The sequence below is a fragment of the Boleophthalmus pectinirostris genome, unplaced genomic scaffold, assembly GCF_026225935.1.
Source record: "Boleophthalmus pectinirostris isolate CB_2022bp ecotype Guang Dong unplaced genomic scaffold, ASM2622593v1 HiC_scaffold_1, whole genome shotgun sequence".
Taxonomy (NCBI): Eukaryota; Metazoa; Chordata; class Actinopteri; order Gobiiformes; family Gobiidae; genus Boleophthalmus; species Boleophthalmus pectinirostris.
Window position 1 is genome coordinate 24738767 of NW_026570970.1, and position 22277 is coordinate 24761043.

Sequence of the window (22277 nt, forward strand, 5' to 3'; positions counted from 1 at the left end):
AGAACTGAGGTTGGCCGGCTACAAAGAGGCCAACAGGAGGAGTGGAGAGTGCACGTTAATCAGAATAAAACAGAGCACCTCGCTGCTATAGTAACTGTTGAAGTGAAAATCAGGGAGTACAAAGCCATATGGGACAAAAATACATCCTGACACCGGCACTGCCCCTTTAACAGCCTCTGATTTAAAGGTTCTCGTCCCTTTTCCCTGTGCAGCCATAAACCCCGCTCTGGCCCTGGTCTGATCATACACAGATGATAGCAGGCAGCACGGATTTACAAGCAGCCCTTCCATCGAAATAAAGATGTCACGTTCTGAAGGCTGACCCGCTGGGGCCCTAAAACTGTGCGAGTGTGTGCGAATGTGCCTGCTTTAAGTCAAGCCTCAGCCCACCGATGCACTGTCACAACTGTACCATTATCACAATATAAATCTGAATGCACCAGCAGGGGAAGATAGGACCTTTGCTACAGATATGGTCGGGTAGAGACAGCACTATTCACAGTTATATCAGGATGTGTCATAAACAGCAAAGATATGAAGTCACTGATTCTAGCTCCTATCTCTGTCTCTCTTACAGGTAAACCAGTCATGATTGTCACTGAATACATGGAGAACGGGTCCCTCGACAGCTTCCTGAGAGTAAGTCAAAACAATGAACGCTACTACGGAAGATACAAAGAACTGGGTGTAAAAAAGTGCAATAGAAACAGATTGCATTGTTTTTCAAATCATATTAGCCTAATATTGTTCTTTATAACTGTGAACTGAGATATTTTTTGCATTTCAGCTTATGGTTTAATGTGTATACTGCATTAAGTTCATGGTTTACAGTGATGAATATTTAGGGCCTTTGCCATAGCAATTTAGCCTCCGCTCAAACCATTTTTCTCCAGCAACTAGGTCAGGAATCAGAATACACTAGACAGTTCACAAAAACCCAAGAAGTGCAAGTGCACCAGCCAATCAGCGAAGAGCCATACATTCAGTGTGGTCAACGATTCCCGAGATCGAGGTTTTAAAGCCAGAATAAAGATAATGTTTGGTGAATTTTATCAAGGGGAAAGACGTTATTGTCCTTCTTCCTACGGGATTTGGGAAAAGCTTAATATACCAGTTAGCCTCATTAGTGGCGCATTGCACACATCACAACCAAACAGCAGGGGTTGGTTAAATGATAAAAAGTACCCGCCTCCTGTTGCGCAAACGAGTTCTAACACTGTGAGGTCAGACGGTTTCTACAAAGTGAAACCAGCTGAGGAATCAGGCTAATAGCAATTAACAATTCAAAACTAAATATTCTACCTTTGAAATGATAAAAGTCCTCAGAACATCTTTGGGTTTCAGACTGAAGAAAATTAGCAAAGTTGTCAGAGTAATTAAAAATTCAAAACCAAATATTCAGTCTATTGAATGATCAAAAGTAGAGCCTATAAACAGGAAGCTGAAATGGGGAATAGTCAAGACTCTAGTGGATAAGGATGCAGCAAGCTCTGTGCCGCCCTCAGCATTGTGAGTTTGACTCTTAACTTTAGCAATTTGCTGACCCACTTTTGCACTTAACAGAAACATATTCACTACATGTTTCTACACCATCACATCTACATTATGTTTGGACACTAATAATTGTAATTTCTGGGCCTTCAGTAACATTGATTTATAATGAAATGGTAAAAATATATTGAAAATACTGTTTTATAGGTCCTATTTTACATAAATTTGACTCTTGTTGGTTTTAAGCAATGTTAATATGTTGTTACCTCATCAAAATGCTCTATTCCACCTTATGATGTCATGTAGTGGTAGTTTTCAAATGAACAGCTACCTTTCACCTTTAGTAGAGTACAGACTGGCAATTCCAGAGCTGAAATTATCCAAATTATTCTAACAAATGTGCATGGAGTTTGAAACACAAAGGAGCACTTCCTGTATTATCACATGACATCACAAGGTGGAACAGAGTGTTCACAATTTGAGAGGAAGAACATACAAATCAGAAAATAGCCTAATATGGGCCCGTTAACCTTCACATCCAGCGCAGTTCTCTTTGATCATGACACAGACAGATTTACATCATGTCTGTCTTCTTAAAGCTGTCTTAATCCTGCATATTTGATTTTTACCATGCGCCAGACTCTTGAAGAGAAATGGATGTGCCTTCGTGAAATTATTCTAAGCTCCTTGGCCAAACCACAACACTGGCATGGAGCTTGCGTACCAATGTCTGTTTTGGTCCTTTCCCAGCGTCTGCGCAGTATCCAGACACATCAGGGCCGGGCAGCCGTTTATCTTGACGTCTCCCCAAAAGCTCTGCACTTTATCACAACAGCAATATGTCACTTATAGGGAACCCACACATCCAGCCCCATGCAAATAGAGTATAGGTTATGTCTACGTTGTATATACAGAGCTTTGAAACGAGGAAGCCAGGTGGTCCGGCCACTAATTGCTCCAGACGAAATGGAACACAGGTTGGTTTTCCGAGCTCCAAAAACACAGGCTTCATTTTCCTCCATGTGACCTGCTCTCTGACCAGTGCTCGGCCGTGTGGAGGAAATGCCTCAGATGTGAAAGGGAGACGAATGGACAGTGTTGTTTATAAGTGCGCTACATGAAGTGGACTGAAGGGTTAAGCTCTGTCAAACTCTGACAAACACAGCAGACAGTGATGGGTGTGGAAGCCGAAAAATCACATTACTTCAAGTTATGAAATGGAACAGGAATGAGATGGTTTGAGATGAAATGCTGTGCCACTTGAGTCTTATGCTTATGTTTGTTTATTTATTAAATATGGACAGTGCACATTAACTTACATGTGTTATAGCATGTGAATGTGAGAGAGTTAATCATGTTAGTCACTGGTTAAAGGTGCACGTTGTAACTTTTCTGGTGGGGGAGTGCCACCTGCTTGTCTCCATGGTATTTCTTTGCCTAGATTGTTCCACAGAATGGCATTAACACATTTATCTAGCATTTATCAACGTGTTCTTGTAAGGTATTCAAGTCCAGAGGTTGGGACTTGAAAATTGTGACGTGGACTCGAGTCAGACTTGAGTCACTATGTTCAGGACTTGAGACTTGACTTGATAAAATAGACCAAGACTTGGGACTCCACTTGGACTTGAGCCCTGTGACTTGAGAATTCTTTCTATTCTGACCATAATGATTCACACTAAGATCTTGATAAGACATTTAAAAAGGAAAAAATTGCATGCATTTTTACAATTATTATATAAATATTCATATATAAATATACCAAGACGTTTTTTAAGTACAGTTTAGCTTAAAATCCATATAAATTGCAAAAATCTAAGCTATATTTACTATTTTGGTTTAAACACTTGAAATGACTTGAGGCTCAAAGGAGATGACTTGGACTTGACTTGGGCTTATGGGCCAGTGACTTGCCTGTATTTGACTTGGGACTTGACTCTGACTTGAGGTCAAAGATTGGAGACCTACTTGAGACTTGCCAAACAACGACTTGGTCCCACCTATGTTCAAGTCTAGGTGTTTTTTTGTTTTGATTTTAATAGCTAGAAAACAAACATTCTTACCGTGAGTGGGATTGCCTCTCCACAGATCTAAGCCTGGTAGATCCACCTGCTTGTTTAACTCCCTACTGTGTAAATCCCAGTTTACTAAATGGTATTACTGTACTGTAGTAGTGCTTTTGTCTGTATGTGTGCACTGATTTTAGTGATAGTAAACTGTAATTGTGTGCCCTGATTATTTTCAACAAAAACATTTAAGTAGAAAATTGCCACCTTCCTCATTTTCTTTATGTTATCCGTACTGCTGGTCTTGGGATTTCACACATTAAGTTAAAGAATGAGACGCAAAATGTCAAAGGTGCTCATGAAAATAAGGCTCATAGTAATGCACAGAGATACCATTTTATGCAGATTAAGAGAAAGGTCAGGTCCTTTTATAATGTATGCTCTGGGTTAAACCATGAAATTAAAGCTCTCTTTCTTGCCTGTTTATTTATACAGAAGCATGATGCCCAGTTTACAGGCATCCAGCTGGTGGGCATGCTGCGTGGGATCGCCTCAGGGATGAAGTACCTGTCGGACATGGGCTATGTGCACAGAGACCTGGCTGCTCGAAACATCCTGGTCAACAGTAACCTGGTGTGTAAAGTGTCCGACTTCGGCCTGTCCAGAGTCTTAGAGGACGACCCCGAGGCAGCCTACACCACCAGGGTGAGTGGGACACATGCTAATAACTGTCTACACATATTTTTAAAGGTCCTATATTATGCAAAACTGATTCTTGTGAGGTTTTGCTTCATTCACATATTTGAGTAATCATTTATTATTAATCAGTCTACATCTCCAAAGCTTAAAATGCTCTTTTTTCACATTTCAAGAGCTTCCTTTTGCCTTTAGTGCAGTAGAGATTGGCAATTCCAGGTCTGACATGAATCACATGATTCTAGTGAAGGTGTATGCAGTCTAAAAACACATTAGAGCACTTCCTGCATTACCACATGACATCACAAGGTGGAACAGAGTGTTTTCTGTTTCAGAGAAGAACTCGAGTGTGCAGGTTTGTGTGTTAAACATGTGTGAATAAAATAAAACAAAACACACAGACATGTTTTCGATGAGGAAACAACATTATACCATAGCATCTTAATACGGGCCCTTTAAGCATAATGTACATGCTGATTATTCATATAGTGATGATCTAACTTCAGGTTCATTATTTTTCTTTTGGCATAGCTTTTTCAGATATAACATCAAGTATTATTGCAGTACTGTAAAATATCAGATAATATGCCTGTTGTGTTTGAAACTAAAATTTCAACTTTTCAACTCTGTGTGATCGACAAGCCTAATTAAGTATAAACTAAAGGCCAATAAAAGCCAAGTGAGTTAATAATAATGTCAGAGTAAATAAGGCGTACAAAATTGTGATACATTTAAAGGGCCTTAATAACTCTTTTTTTTGTTTTTTTTTTTTTTTTTTTTTTTAATCTATGATGTAACATTATTTCCTCATCAAAAACATATCTGGAGTTGTGTTTTTTTTAAACACACAAATCCTGCATATTTAGGCAGTTCTTCTCTTTTAAAATGTTATTCGTTATATGAATTAATCACATAAAAACACATTTTCTGACCTTGAGATTATTTGAATAAAAATTTGTTTTTATGAGAGTGCTTAAGGAACATGTTTTAATAAAAGCTGAGAGTCTTACCTTTTAAATGCAATTTATTTTATGTTTTTATGTGCTTCAGAGGCTGAGGTTGACAATTCTTCAAAAACCCTCAAGCGATAACGACCTTTGCCTTAGAATGGCATAGGTTTTTATATGTGTTTTTTGCGGGCGTTTTAGGTATAAATGGGTTAAGAAGAGAAAAGAAGAGTTTTTTTCTCAAACTAAAAACACTCTGTTCGACTGTTACCGTGTGTCATGTGGAAATACAGGAAGTGCTCCTGTATTTCCACCATGTTCTTAAGCTCCATACAGCTTTACTAAAATCATTTGACTGAACAAAAGGTGAAAGGTAACTTTTGCTTCATAACATCACAAGGTGGAACAGAGCATTTTGAGCTTTGGAGATGTGGAGTGACTAGTAATAAACGGTTACTCATCGTAATCATGACACGTGACATGTGAATGAAGCAAAAGTCCAACTCCACTTTGATGAGATAACAACATTCTAACAGGGCTTAAAGCTCACAAGAGTTGTTTTTGCGCAATGTAGGACCTTTAAGAATTACATTATATTTTTTATAACTAATTGCTGCTACTAGTCTAACAACCTTATACACAATAACCACAGATTATTTAACCTATTGTAGACATTACAATTGAGCAATATAAAAGTCAAACTCCAGCTAAAACAAACTCACATTCAAGCAGCAGTATCTGTAGTATCTCACAAGACAGAAAGTTAGTGCAGGTCCAAGAGTGAAGAAATAGTAGTTTTCTGTTGCCAGTTAAGCGTTATTTAATAATATCACATTTTACGACATAGAAGCCCTATCATTTTGATTTCACTGTTACTGTGCCAGCTCATAGTCTAGTGTGTGGTCATTCTCATCATGTCTTGTGTGGTTTGGGCCGTGCGTGCAGCCCCTTCAAACACTACAATTTTCTGGCTGAGAATTGCTTGTCAAATAAACAGCCAGCGTTCCATTTGCCTTTCTCCCAGAAATACATAATCTAAAATAATAGGGAACAATAATAAACTCTGCCACTCTGTTGGAGTAACTGACAACGCTCCACACATGCGCTAATTCCCAGCCACACTTTGTTTTCTATGTGTCTGCTTACTATGCAAATGGTCTTCTTGACAATGGAGTATTCGTCCAACAGCAACAAGAGAGGAACAGTCATTTATCATGTGTTTTATTGTTAACCGTGGAATTCCCAAGTTATGCGTACTGTTTAATATGCTGAATCTGGCTGCAATAATTGTATAAAGATTTCTATCAAGTTTGTTACCATTGTAAAGATAAAGGCAGAGAAAACACAAATTACCAGTAGCAGAATTTCCAGATGTTTATATTGTATAGGAACGCCCTTAAAGCAGAGCATTATGCAGAATCAACTTTTCAAAGCTTTTAATCATGTTATACTTGTTTCTCCTCACCATTTATTCGAGCATGTTTAATCCTCGTTTTCACCCACACCAGCATACACTCACTATTCTGTACTTTGTTCTCCAGTTTTATTTTCTTAATAGGTGATGCGTGGAGGATTTGGCAGGGTTGCGCAGTCATTTTGGTACAAATTTAAAACAGAAACAGGCACTCCAGATGAACTAACTCAAATAGAGGATACAAGAAGATTTAAATTAGTACTGAAACAATTCTTGGCCTCAAATGCGTGTTGAAGCAAGTGTCTCTGCAGTATCTCATGAAGTTAGAAATATACTCGGGATCCTAGGGGTATGTATGTGTTGGAAATATTCTATTACTTGAAATGTATATTTATCCATTTTGTACTTGACCTTATATATACAAATGAAATATAAATATTTTTGAGCAATTATCTTATTTGGACCCGAGAAAGAATGGCGGCAGCTTGTCTGCACTAATGGGGATCCTATTAATAAACAACATACAGTAGCTGTTAATAATTGTGGATCTTGACAAATAAACATGGACATCCAATATTTCTATTAGATGGTTATACTGAAAACAGACAGTATTTTGTAATGAACTGTGTCTCTTTTTTAGGGAGGAAAAATCCCAATCCGGTGGACAGCTCCAGAAGCCATTGCCTACAGAAAATTTACTTCATCCAGTGATGCCTGGAGTTATGGCATCGTTCTCTGGGAGGTGATGTCATACGGAGAGCGGCCATATTGGGAAATGTCCAATCAGGATGTAAGCGTAGCCTGCAAAAACAACCAAAAATATCTCTTCCAACTTTGTAATGGCTTTCCTTTTGATTGTTTGGTTTGGAATGCGCAGGTAATAAAAGCGGTAGATGAGGGGTACCGCCTGCCCCCGCCCATGGACTGCCCGGCCACCCTGTACCAGCTCATGTTGGACTGCTGGCAGAAGGAGAGGAATAATAGACCCAAGTTTGAGCAGATCGTCAGTATCCTGGACAAACTAATCCGCAACCCCGGGACCCTCAAAATCACAGCCAACACCACCTCCAGGTACGAGCTATTCTGCTACTCTTTTTTTATCTGTATATAGAGCATAAGCTTAATTGCATTTAGCACAATTTTTTATTGGCCAAATATTTTACCATTAGCAGATTATGATTCTATCAGTCATATGCATTTTGGGTTAAATTTAAAGGTATACTATGTAACTTTTCTGTGGGTGTGTGCACAACCAACTTTTCTCTGTGGATTGCTTTGTTTGAGATGTTGTAAACGTACTAAACATATCTATCTTGCATATTAATTTACAAGTGCGGTTATAGCCAAAAGCAAAAAGAACCATTCTAAGATTGAGCAGGGTCACCTCTCCACAGATCTGACTTTATGCTATGTTATTTATTAAAGATTGCTGTTTTGCACCTGATTGCAGATTTAAGTGAATTAAGACACCATGATACATGACATAGGAATCTCTAGTACCACACTGAAAAGGACCCTGCCAATTGCGCCGCACTGTTTGTGTTAGCTTTTCATCCATTAACCATTGTAGTACTAGCTGGATGCATTTAAAGTACTGAGTAAGTCTGAATCAGCATTTGTTCCATATACATCATCTGCTCTTGTTTTTGCTGGCCATAGCTTTTGAAACACATTTGGTAATACTGCAGTCTAGATGGAGTGACAGCAGCTGCAGTTTTCCTACGATTGCTAAAGACAATAACAAGTAGAGGGGTGGGAGTAGAAATGGAAAGGCGGGGTGTATACTTCCAGTACTTCCTATTGTGAAGTAGATTTTGATATGTAATAGTACTTTCCTGATTCCTGTTCAGAGCAATGTGAATATTTTGCACATTACCAGCAATACTTTAATACTTTTCTTCGACCTATACTTCTCAAACTGTGGTACGTGTTACTCAAGCTCCTTCAGGTAATGTGAAAATTCTTTTGCAGTTTTGTTTGGTTGATTTAGAGTCACCCAATTTTGTCCTCCTTTGGGTAAGATCTTGGTTATAATCATTGTAGAAACTGTACGCTCCCATTAGACACCTGGTTTAGCCCTAATTCAGAAACAGCTCGATCATACACCTGGCTCAGTTGTGTTGGTACTCAAAGCCAAATTGTTTTTAGGTGTGAAAAATGCGTGAGAGCCACTAATTTGTTGTGAAATATCTCATTTTCGAATGTTCAACCATCTCAAGTTGCTTCACTGAACGCTGTACGCTTGTAGCTCCCTGTACCAAGTTTTATTTTTGTGTTTTACTACTTTGTGTTGCCCTGTCCTCCTTTGCTGGTACCCTTCGTCCCTCTTGGGAGTATGGGACAACCTCCAGAGCCAATAAAGCATTGTCAGTCGTGGTCAGGGAGGGGTGTGCAGGCTCTGTACGGCTTCAGGCAGGCGGCTGTGGTATTAAGGAGACGTCAAAGCTCATAACATTGACTAATGATTTCTTAAGAAAGTGGAAATGGGTCCCTTGGAGTTTGCATGTAATTTTCCTGATTGGCTTTTAACACTGGGCGAGCACAGGCTGGCGACACGGGCGAGGTGGTGATTTATGGCTCTGTGTGTGCTTTTGTGTGCGTCTGTGTGTGTGTGTGTGTGTGTGTGTGTGTGTGAGCTGGCACAAGGGGAGCAGCTGCAGTCGACTCCACACACCTCGTTTGTCTCTGGGCTGTCCCGTGTGGCTAATGGAACACCCCCTCTTTTACACAAGCCTGGGCCCAAGTGTCAGGCCTGGAGTTTTGTGCTGGGGCTTCACTGTCATGGATGGAGAAGGACTGGGGACAGAGGACAAGGTTGTGTGTTGTGTGGGTAGTAGTAGTAGTTGTTAAGGGCAATTAGAGTCCATACAAGTGATAACTTGAAAGTATTGTCTGAAGAATGGAACAATATGCTCAATGTAGTGTATTTTAATTTGTTTTTTTCTCGCAACTAACACCTCAGCGCCTGTGCTACTACTTAACATAATAAAGTCACAAACTACTACACCATTTGTTACCCTTTACTGAGCTAAGAAATACACCAACTAGCACTATTTAATGTTAGACACTACTGGCTCACTTTGGTCTCTGAGCATATAAGCTTTCATGTGGAGAAGCAAAATTGTTCCCTCTGCACTGAAATATGTTTGAATATTTAATAGAGTTATATGGAACATTGTAACTTCAAAGACCGTGTTCTCAAAATGCATTTTCCCCTCATAGGGACATAAGGATCAGCCCTTAAAGTAGCACCTACATACACCAAACTTTCCAAATTTGTACTTAACAAGATTTTGAGAAAACTTACAGAAGGATATCTAATTCCAAGTTTGATTTATTAAAGTGGCCATAACAGCTTGTCAAAGCCTGATCCCGTCAGATCTCAGAAGCTCAGCAAGGCCGGGCCTGGGTAGAACTTGGATGGGAGACCACTGGGAATTCCAGGTGCCACAATGGGGCACCAGTGGCAAAAACTGTTGTTGTGTCCTTAGGCAAGACACTTCACCCACATTGCTTAGTATGAAAGTGGTGTGTGCGTGGGTGATGGTGGTGGTCAGAGGGGCCGATGACACAGATTGGCAGCCTTGCTTCCGTCAGTCTGCCCCAGGGCAGCTGTGGCTACAGTAGTAGCTTACCACCACTGAGTGTGGAATGGATGAATAATGAAATGTGTGTATGTTGAAAGGTGCTATATAAATGCAATGATTAATTAATTAATAATGTTCTAATTGCAAAAAAACATTAGCTGACATTTTTAGCATCTAATATGTCAACAAAAAGAAGCAAAATTTAAAATCTGATCCTTGTGTTTCAAAAATTGTCAATTTTGGTCAATTTTACACTTAAAATTATGTATTTTTATATGAAAAAAATGTCATGAAAAAAGATACCTCTAAATTTAAGATTTTTTCCTCAGTGTCTTGCCTTAAATAAGAACAGATTGAATCATTCTTACTCATACAGTTGTATTTCTTTACTGTTCTAACACAGAAATAAACATGTCACTAATTCATTAATGCCTACTGTACTGAAACATTTAATACATGTAAATATATAGTTCAGGCAAAAGCAGCTCCTTGTGTACACGCCAATGAAGTGTCAGTCTGCGTTAGACCGTTAGTAGTTTGGGCAGGGTCCATGTGTATCTTTGCCAATGCTGCAAAGCAACATGTAACTGGAGAATTACTTCAATAATTACATTTTTGGTTCACTTTTCAATACCCTTCAGCTATCAAAGAAAGTCCACAATTCCCAAGCTGAGACAAAGAACAGCACTAGAAAATTACTGCACTCAAACAAAGCCAAGGTTTCCAAATTAAACGCAGCCAAAAGAGAACAAGGGAAAAGGCCTCGAAGACAAATATTTTTACACCACTTTGCCAAATGAGATACTTTGTGATTTTCATGTTTAAATTAAGGTTAATTCTAAACCTCTCGTGCACACAGCCCTGCACACGGCCTCTTGACGCTTGGTTGGGATCAAATTAAAATGTCATACTTCAATCAGTTGGGCTTGATAAATCCCATCAGACCACCTGAGGAGAGCATTGATTAAAGCTACGTTTATCCATCAGAATCAGCAGATGCCAACTGCTCCTCATCATCACTTTCATTTGGACGGTTAGCTTGGAGCACACGGCCACATCTGCCTCAGCTGCACCATCGCAATTCTCTCATCACAAAAAAACTGTCGCTGTTTAATGATGTCATAAGTTTGCGTATTTTTGGGGTTTCAGCCTCCTGTTATACTTGAAGTTTTGAGGACTTTTCATCATTCAAAAGATTGGATATTTAGTTTGAATGTTTGAATTCTTAATTCATAGGGTGACAGCCTTAATTTTTCATCATACTGAAACTGGAAAAAGTGAATTCTTGCACTTTCCATGATGCTATAACCATTTAGATTACTTGTGATCATTCTATAGATTATTGCTTTCACATTATTCATTTTTGCAGATAACTGCTCTGGCAACAACCCTGATTTTTCAACACTCTGAAACCCATGCACTGGTACAAAAATGTTCAAAAGTTAAAATGCAGGTTTAAATCTTTCCTGTTCAATGTCTACTTATACAGTCATTGGTCGATTTAGTACTTAGGCTAGGTTTATATGATGACGGTCTGAAAAGAAGACGCAAAAGTGGCATCGTGTCTTCACTTTTTATTCCATGTTTAGACAAGCATTTTCGGGAGGAAAACTGCGTGCATACGGTGACGCTAAAGTGTGTGGAATTCGATTAGTTATGCATGCCAGGCGCCTAGGTGGTGATGTATGTGATGTAAACGCGTACGCGACGTGAGCAGATCTGACCAGAGTTTTGTGTCTTGGGCAGTGTAGACGGAAACGCTACAGCGGAGCATATTCAACTTTTCCACTCTGGAGGGTGGCTTCAGATTTTTGCGTTTTTAAGCCCCAAAATCGCCGTCACCGTCCAAACGAAAGGCACTTCTGATAAAATATTTTGTCATTTTTACCTGCAAGCATTCTCATGTAAAGAGGCCCTTAGATTTAGAGAAACTTTAATGATCCACAAGGGAAAATATTTGGACACAGTAGCTCACACATAACAATACAATACAATAACAAAGAACAAGAAGGTGAATTGTAATAATAAGTTCAAAATAAGTAGCAAAAATAACACGAGACTGGTGTCAAATAAGTCATAATTAAATAAATGTATATGCACAAGTACAAGTAAAAAGTATAGAAATATAATAATACAAATATCTCTTTCAGCTATACAAGAGGTCGTAAGGAGAAACAGAACATTATAAAACTGTTCTTATTCCAGAAGTGACGTATGCAGTTCACCAGCAATTTCACGTGGCGTTATCAACATCAGGTTTAAATCAGCAATGTAAAAAAGAGGAAGGAGCCTTCTCTAAATGACATCACAATAAATTGACTTTGCTGGATTCTTACAGCACACATGCAACTGTTCAGGATGCGCTCATATCCGGACCGAGCTCTAAAACTAGACACTGTCCAGCTGTGGTGAGGACGAGGTCAGGCGAGTGAAAGATATAGGACAACACCATATAGGGAAAGGTAGATTAAAAGAAAGCGTGTTCATATCCCTTTATGCATTCAGACTGTCTTCATTCTCTTTAAATTCCAGCGGCGTGCTCTGCTCTATCTCTCTCCGATCTTGTGTTCTCCCGTGCTGCAGTGAGATGTTGCTGAAACGGTAAGAACAAAAGAAGAAGAAGTGGTAAAAGGGAAGTAGCACAAGGTCATTTGTAGTTTACCTCTCAAAGGAGCCAGGAGAGAGGAGAGACGTGAAGAATAGATGAAGAGAGAGATCAATACCAAAGCTCAGGAAAAAGTAGCAAAGACAGACAGACAGATTCTTTTTCCTTTTGACTGTTCCCTCCTGAAGCAGTGTAGCGTTGGCGTCCTATCAGGCAGCTTTTTGAATATTGATTTTAGTTTGGCTTAAGTGCCTTAGCTTAATATGGCATTACATGACAGGAGTGAAACTACAATTTTGATCTTTTTACTTAGCTTGAAGTATTTAGTAATGTAATACTATAACAAAATACAAGCAAAAGTTAAAATTGTGTACATATTTTGCTGTTTTCATTTCTGTTAACAGTTATATTACATGTTCAAATGTTGTAGCAGATAATACTATTAGATAATACAGGCAGTACTGTTATTAATTAGACAATACTCCCTACAACTGTACAACAACTCACCCTTATGTAACAGATAACCCTATGTCCTGTTGATCGTCATATCAGTGTCGCTTTTTCTTCATATGACCTCTTGTATAAAGCTGTGATTTTATATATTATTACTATCTTTCTATTTTATTTTGACTTGTACATTAACATTTATATAATTATGTCTTTTTTAACATGTGTCTCTAGCATTTATATTTTTTCTCTCTTTGATATTATATTATATTGTGATTTGTGAGCTACTGTATCCAAATTATTTAACTTATGGATCAATACAGTTTAAGTGTTTGACCTCTTTAAGTTCAAGACCTCTGATTTTAGTCTAAGTCTGAGCAGGTCTTTTTTTTTTTTTTTTTTTTTTTTTTGCCTTATGTGGAAAAAAAAAAAACTTTCAATATTGTTTTCAGTTTTAAAACCAATACAGACATTAATCATTGCTATGTAATTAAGAAAACATTGTAAAAGTCTATATTTTGCTCCAAACCGCAAGCTTTTACTGACAGAGTATAGCCGGTAGACCTCTGATTTAAATTGCCTATATTACGCCATTTTCTGATCAATGTCATTATGTTGTTTCCTCATCACAAACACACTTGAAATTCACAAACATTTAACACACAAACCCTGCAGATTTAGATTGAGTTCTTCTCTCAAACAGAAAACACTCCTCAACTGTGTTTTTGAACTTCATACACCTTCTAGGGGTGTAACAATATCCAAGTCTCATGATATGATATCGTCATGGTATGAACCTCACTGTACAATATTTACTGTAATATTTTGTGGAGGCGAACAGAACTGTTGATGTGCTGCTTTTTCCTCTTAAAAGACTTAATCCAAAGAACTAAGTCTTCAAAGTGTTTAGAACTGTTATTTCTTCATGTAGTCTGCACTGAAATGGAGCAAAAAGGTCTTTGTAGTTCCCTCTGTCTTTTTTTAGCTATTGCTGCACCATAACTCTTAATTTAAGCACAGAGACTTGTAATTCGATATATTATTGTGAGAACTTTGACGATATCATGATAGTTTGGATATTGTTACATCCCTACTAGAATCATTTGGATAATTTCAGGTAAAAGGAGCTGTTAACTTGAAAACTACCACTACATGACATCACAAGGTGCAACAGAGCATTTTGAGCTTTGGAGAGGTACACAGACTAATCTTAAAGGTGTACTTAAACATGTGTGAATGAAACAAAACACAACTTCAGGTATGTTTTTGATTGTAACATGGCTTCAAGCTCACAAAAGTCATTTTTTTCATCATATCGGCTCTTTAAACAATGGTTGAATCTCAATTAAAATATAACTGTGTATCCCTAGTACCACATTTTTAAGGATAGAACAGGCTCAACCAATTCTTGTAGTGCAGCCTTTTGACAAGATTATTATTATTTAGTTATGAACATGTGTATTTGTTTTGTTTTTAATACATGGATTTATGCTAAAAGGTAATAGTTAACCACTTTTCCCACATGACTTTACCAGCTCTCTCATGTAGATTTAGTCACTTCCTCTTGCACTCGCTTGACTCCCTTCCTCTTTGCTACAGACCGGGCTCTCCAGGGGGTCCCAATCGCGCTGACAGGCCTCTTATCTGGCAGGAAAAGGCTCAATCATTAAAACAACACCCACTACACAACTTCAAATGCATTCCCTTTCGCTCAGTTTTGTCTTGTCGCGGTTTGAGATATCACTTTGGCTTTCTTCTTTCTGTCAGCTTTGTGTTTTTGCCATGGCTGTCTGTACGTTATATAACTACATGTGTTCCCATAGCTCTAATTACAAAATTGCATGTTACAGTGATGGGCCAGATTAATATGGTATTTATCTGACTATTTTGGTTATCTTCCTGCGGTTGTGTGTTTGCATGCTAGTTTAATAGAGTAATCACTTGAAGACAATCTTGAAGGCGTCATTTGTTTTTCGGTGAATTTTTATCTGTTCGTGAAAGCAACAAGGATGCTTTGTAATCAGACACAAATTTGTCATCGTGGCATTGTCTTTTTTCCCAGTGCAATGTGGGATTTCACATGCCCTTGACTTCATTCTGCAAAGCACACACCCTATGCTTTTGATCTTTTTCTGTCGCACATGTTGTCAGACAAGATTTAACTTCCTGTTTTTCTAATGAGTTTGCTTACAGCGCTAAGAATAGGATTTCCTCAGTTTTGTGTCATGTGCTGTCATGCAATGTTTTTCTCCTTTGTACTGTTTATCATGTGTCCACATGTCCACATGCAAACTGTCTTAACATGCTGTTCCATTCTGTTATCAATCAGCATCGTTCAGGAAAATATGGTTCATCATGACCACAAGCATGACTGAATCTATGAGAATTTGTACTTTTTATTTGACTAGTCACAGTTTATTTTATTTTAACCTGAATATTTAGATCAGGCATGTCCAAACTACGGCCCATGGGCCAAATGCGGCCCTTGGACAAATTTTTCTTGGCCCTCAGGCTTCCAGGTGAAATGGCCCAAATGACCTTACATCAATGAAAAATTTACTTTTTATTGCAAGTTTTTTGAGTATCTACCCTGGTAAAGCCAATATTTAATATTTACTGTGTGGTTTTGAGGATCTTAGCATGAATAAAGTCTGATGGCTCATTCTAACGTGTTAAACATGCATATATTTCCATTATTCACTGTACTGAGCATCAGTCTACGGCGCTCGATTGGCCCTCTGCTTCATCTGTGTTTAGATACCTGGCCCTTGATGAAAAAAGTTTGGACACCCCTGATTTAGATCAACTGTGAGATGGGACAGCTCTTTAAATTATCATGGAAAACCCACATTAAACAGAAAAAACAAAATGTCCGAAAGTCTTGCTATAGTAAACAAAATGAAATATTACCTTGATCAAACTGTCCTTCGTACATTATACTGTTATTTGGTTCTCCCTTATTTCACATATTTTACTGTGTTGAAGTGTGGGAAAACACTTACCAACACACCCAGAATCTTTTTATTCAATCCAAGCTCTTAAAGATTCCTGACCTTGTAAAATATTATACACTGGTAATTTTATTTAGAGCATTCAACAATTTACTACCAAGTAATCTTCAACCATTGTTCAACATGAGAGAGAGAACTCATCATTTTAGAGGGTATGGAAATTTCAAATCGCCTAATGTTTAAACTACCCGTAAAAGTTTCTGTGTGTCTATATGTGGTGTAAAACTCTGAAACAGTCTTGATACACATCTCAAGCAATACCAAAATATCCATAAATTCAAATTGTTGTATAAACATATGTTGTGGTCACAGTATATAGAAAGTGGGTCTTAACATTAGAACAGTGCTTGTCTTCTGTAGTGTTGGTTTATGCTTGTTGTTTCCTTACCTTAGCTGGTATGTGCTGTCTGTTACCATTGTTGGTATCTTTATTTTTCCTTACCATTGTTGGGATCCTTATGTATTATTGCAATATAGTTACATTACCAAACTATAACAATGACTCTTTGTTTGCACTTGAAAATAGTTCATATAGTTTAATGTAAAATGTCTGAAAAATGTTGAAAGAAAGCTCATTGTGTTAGATTAGAAGAGGGGGGTGGGATTAAATAAATGTTCTTATTATCGCTCCTTTTTGGGCCAGTTTTTTTTTTTTTTTTTTTTCTCTGCTATGATTTCATTAATGTTATGTGTTCCATCCAAGAATCAATTTTTTTACTTGCCCAAAATAAATACATAAACCTCAGTCTCAACACATGGATGACACAATTGTTGAACCCACAACTCCACAGTTGGAAAATGTGCCATACAAACATGTAGGCTGTATTTACTAATCATCTAATAAAACAATTTAAACACAACAATGAAAGCATATGCAGTTTCATGAATGATGTAAAGAATCAGCATGGGAAATCATTATGACAACAGCTGGGGTTATATATAAACTTACAATAATTTAATATTAAAAAAGCATGCACAGTGAATATGAGGAAATGATTTTAGGAATACACATTTATATATTCCACATATAGAGGCTCAGCTGTTCTTAAACCATATTGTTTTGTGCTCTCACGACTGAAGCCTGTGGGACACCAGTGGTACAAAATGCATGTACTCCCTCCCAGTCCCAGTACCACAAAACCAAGTCTTTATAATTTTTCTCTCCTCTCATTATTTAAGTTAAAGACAAAACCATGATAAGAGACCTCTGTATTATGACTCAGCTTTAAACACACAATGAAATATTAGTCTCTGTTCTGTCGTCTTCCCCTCTTAAGTACAAGTATACGCTTCATGCCTGTGTGTGGGTAGTACCTCGGTCTCCGCGCTCTCAGGCACTCATCAATCAGATCAGCGCCTGCAGCCTTTCCCTCACCCTGCACTGTTGACGGAGCGCTCCTAAAGCCCAATGCGGTACATTTTATTTGATTTGATCCAATTGAAACCATCAAGTCTAATCAGGTCTCATGTTGCGGTGTTGTGCCACATGCTCGCTATACGCCAGGAAACGGTAATGACATTAGACAGGCCCTGATACCGCTGTTGTTAGTAATCTTGTGCTTAAATATGTTCCAATACATTATGGTAATATTTTGTGTAGCGCTTTGATTTCCCTCTGGTATAGCTCAGCCAAAGAAAATATATAGGGTGACCGTGTTCTATGCATCCATGTTATGTTACTTACTAAAAAGCTGGCTGGAATTATATTGCCAATCATTGTGTATATAAATGACGGTTAGTGACGTGTTTTAGGAAGTACATGAAATCTTATATAGGCTACCATTTTCTTCTGTTGGGAATAGTGATTGGACATGAAAAATGTGTTATTTGCTGCCACCTATAATTGTTGAAATTGTCTAAATGCTTGTAAATAACACAAACAAATAGATAAGAGGGAGTTTTTTTCGTCATGGGAGATCAGTTGCCGTTTTAATTTACGAATGACAGCATGGTTACTAAATTCCTATGGGTAAATTACATGCAAAAGCTTTCAAAAACTTGCTTACTCTGCTGAATGCCCTCATCTCCTATGCACATGATTCTGCTGATGTGTCCAAATGTTTATTGCATTATTTTCATGTTCTCCACATTATGATAATTAGATTGACCATAAATGTCTTTCCTGTTGTCCACAGACCGGCTAACCTGTTACTGGACCGGAGCAGCTCGGAGGCGCCCGTGTCCGTGGGCTCGCTGTCCGACTGGATGGACGGCATGAGGACGTTACCGTGTAAAGAAGCCTTCTCTGGGGTCAGCTACAGCTCCTGTGACACACTGGCCAAGACCTCCACAGAGTAAGCACCACACACAGCTTCTGATAACAAATGACAAGGCCACATCAATGCTTTTAGTCATTTTAAATCGCTAATGATTTATTCTTTCAAAATGACTTGAGTTTGACTGTTTGATGTTATAGTTAAGTGCACTATGTAACTTTTGGAGTAGAGTGGAGAGTCCTTCACCTGCTTATCTCCAGAGTATGGTATTAAACTTGTCTATCTTCATGGAGAAAGGCGCATGATAAGTTGGTCAGATCTGTGGAGAGGGGACTGCTCTCTCTGTCAGAATGCATGTATTTTTAAGCAACAACCTGTAATAGATTTGTTTGGAACATTCCAAACAATGCAATAATATCTCCATGGCAATAAGCAGGTGATGGACCTCTGACCAAAAAAGTTATATAGTGCACTTAAACATGATTATTTGTGTATGTATTTTTGTCTTTCTACTCCTGTGGTTTTCATTTTGCAGTTTCATCTCTGCAGTGTGACCATGACATAAATGAAGCATCTCATGTCTTACCTTTAGGTTTAACAGAAGCATTATTCATTTTTCATCACTCCATTTATGTTACAGAAAATTAACTTAAATTGAAATGAAAGTCTTGACTTGATATAAAAATATGTGACGATGTTTTACAGTACAAACTTTAAAGTAGAACTCTAGTACCGGCCCAACAGCAGCACTTGTATGAATGAAAACCAATATGCAAAGTGAATGCAAACTGGTCTTATTGGATTCTGAGTATCAATTGGCTGAACATTTTCTGGGTTGACAGAGTTGGAGTAGTGTGAAGAAAAATGTAAGAGCGGGCTAAAAGCTCAAAGCTGATGTGTCACTGCGCATAAGCCTGGAGTGAAAACAGCCAGGCTCCTGATGCCAAGTCCAGATTAAATCTCACTGGGAGGTCACAGCCTGCGCCTTTTGAAGTCTGTTAACCTCACTTTTATTTGATCCGGGCCTGAGTTATTTGGTCAGTGCCCTATACAAGATGTATAGTGTAGCTTTTGATGCGTATAGAAAAAATATATGGTATTGTGCAAAAGCCATTGGCAGGCATGAAAACACTGTTGACTTAAAGGGCCCATGTTACACTATTCTCTGATCTATGTCATAGTGGTGTTTCCTCATCACAAACATACTGGAGTTGTGTTTTGTTTCATTCACAAATGTTTTACACAGAAACGCTGCATATTTAGTCTGTCTTCTTCTCTCAAACAGAAAACACTCCATTCACTTTCACTAAAATCATTTGGATGTTTTCAGCCCTGGAATGATGAAAGACTAGTCTGATTCATCGGCCGGTTTCACTTTGTTTCACTTCATACAAACTGTCGGATCTCTCAGCCTTAGATTTTGTTCGCTCGACGGTAGGCGGGTACTTTTTATCATTTAACCAATCGCTGCTATTTGGTTGTGACGTATGTAATGTGCCACTAACGGAGATAACTGGTATATTAAACTTTTCTTAAATCCCGTAGGAAGAAGGGCAATAACGTCTTTCCCCTTGATGAAATTCACCAAACATTCTCTTTATTCTGGCTTTAAATCCTCGATCTCGGAAATCGTTGACAACACTGAATGTATGGCTATTCGCTGATTGGCTGGTGCCCGAACTTGCACTTCTGGGTTTTTTGCGAACTTGAAAGCTACCACTACATGACATCACAAGGTGGAGCAGAGCATTTTGAGCTTCGGAGATGTAGACAGACTAATAATAAAGGCTTATTAAAACATGTGTGAATGAAACAAAACAGAATTCCAGGTATGTTTTGATGAGTTTACATCATAACATAACATAACATAATCATAAGAGTCAGCTTTGTGTCATATAGGTGTTTTGAAATATTCTCTCACAATTTTACATGAGCTGACATTTTTCTGCAGAAGAGAAAATTACCCCTTAATTGATTTTTTTTAATATACATTTTTAAATTTCTCCACTAAACAGCAAAAATAATGAATAGAATTTTAAAAAGCCATGTAACCTACACAAAAAGAGCAGAAAAAATGACTTCTGACATTTAACTGAAATATTTAAATTCCTTTTTTTTTTTTCTTTTTTTTTTTACATTGTGAGGGCCTTGCCATAGGTCCGAGGCATTTTTTGTGATTTTATATATTTCAATATATAAATACAACACTACAATACTATACAGCATCTATTTATCAAAGGCTGCACTCAAAAGTTACAGTCAATTTCTTGTAATTTCCTCGCACAGTTTCTGATCTGATACTTGTCCTTTGATATCATAATCAAAGCCTGTTTTCAGCAGTTGTTTTCTCTGCCTCTCTTGTGCTCTGCTGGGCGGCCGCTGCAGTCTAATTGATATATTATGAAAGTCTGTAAATAATTGGACATTTCCAATTATTCTGATCAAAGGAGTCATTCTCTGTGACTAGAACAACACAGGAGGAGAGCAGCGTTAAGCCAATTCGTCACTGGGCAGCCTGTTGTGCTCTAGGCCTATTGTGTTCATATTTTTTGCTATTGTTATTTTTGTGGTGAAAAATATGAACTATAAGACAGATTTGTGTATTTTAGAGTCTTATTATTCAATGTAAAAACACATGTCAAAACATACAGAGACAGTCGGTCGTGAAAATGTTGTCATCTTACTGTTAGGCCTGTCACAATAACACATTTTGAAGCATGATATATTACTTAAGTTAATACAGACAATTATAATAATAAAAAAAAAAAAAAAAGTATGACACTGAGACAATAACCCAAGAGCAGATTTGAACTATACTAAATCTAGAACATTGTTTTAAAATAGGAGAATCTCACAAGAATACAAAAGATGCTGGTTCCCATTCGATCACCAAGTTTCATAACAACGAGATACAGTTTGTCAGTTATAATAATGGTGTATGTAAAGATTTTATTCTTAGCTGATCAAATTAGCCCAGTGATCTCTGCAATAATAATATCTTTAAAGATCCTATATTATGCAAAACAGACTCTTGTGAGCTTTAAGTTATGTTAGAATGTTGTTACCTCACCTGGAGTTGTGGTTTGTTTCATTCACACATGTTTGAGTAACTCTTTATTATTGTCTGTCTACATCTCCAAAGCTCTAAATACTCTGTTGCACCTTGTGATGTCATGACATAGTAGTTAACAGCTATTTTTTGTTTAGTAGAGATTGACAATTCCATGGCTGCAATCATCCAAATGATTGTAGTGAAAGTGTATGGAGTTTAAAAACACAGCGAAGCACTTCCTGTTGCCACATGACATAGTGTTTTCTGTTTAAAAGAAGAACTCAGCCTAAATATGCAGGTATGAAAACAAACTCTTGGTCTGAAAAATGACCTAATAACATAAATTATCGGAAGACCAAATTAACCTCATTGGACTAAATCTGCAGGGTTTGTGTGTTTAACATGTATGAATGAAACAAAAGACAACTCTGGGTATGTTTTTGATGAGGAAACTACCTTGTAACATAAATCAGAATACATCTTAACACCGGGCCTTGTAATGTCCTTGTGCAGTAGTTGTAGTTAACTTATTCTACATTCGACAATACAAAAATCCCCCCTGCTCCATGTCTGAGTGGTTCACCAGGGGATCAAAAGGACATTACAAAAGCAAAGTCATACAGTGCACAGAAAGAATGTAATACCAGCTTCCTCTGTTTTGCCCTTCTACTTGTGATTAAATGGAGCATTGGAGATGAATGTGCAGGATACACTGAAAAAAGTCTTTGCAGTACAGTAAAATCAGTTGAAAAATTTGAGTTTTGTAGCCTGTGGTTCTTTGCTCCACCAAATACGGAACCAAGCG

At 37.9% G+C, this 22277-nt stretch overlaps 1 protein-coding gene and 1 pseudogene across 2 annotated transcripts in view; both read left to right on the plus strand.

The window, feature by feature from the left end:
- Positions 1–22277, plus strand: part of epha3 (eph receptor A3) — a 129607-nt gene that overhangs the window by 101978 nt on the left and 5352 nt on the right. For both annotated transcript variants that reach the window (XM_020920413.2, XM_055150323.1), the window contains 5 exons: positions 578–639; positions 3993–4202; positions 7195–7344; positions 7432–7625; positions 18340–18498. In XM_020920413.2, the coding sequence (XP_020776072.1) occupies positions 578–639; positions 3993–4202; positions 7195–7344; positions 7432–7625; positions 18340–18498 (775 nt within the window). The remainder of the gene's footprint in view (positions 1–577; positions 640–3992; positions 4203–7194; positions 7345–7431; positions 7626–18339; positions 18499–22277) is intronic.
- LOC129409118 (5S ribosomal RNA) lies at positions 9893–10010 on the plus strand (annotated as a pseudogene).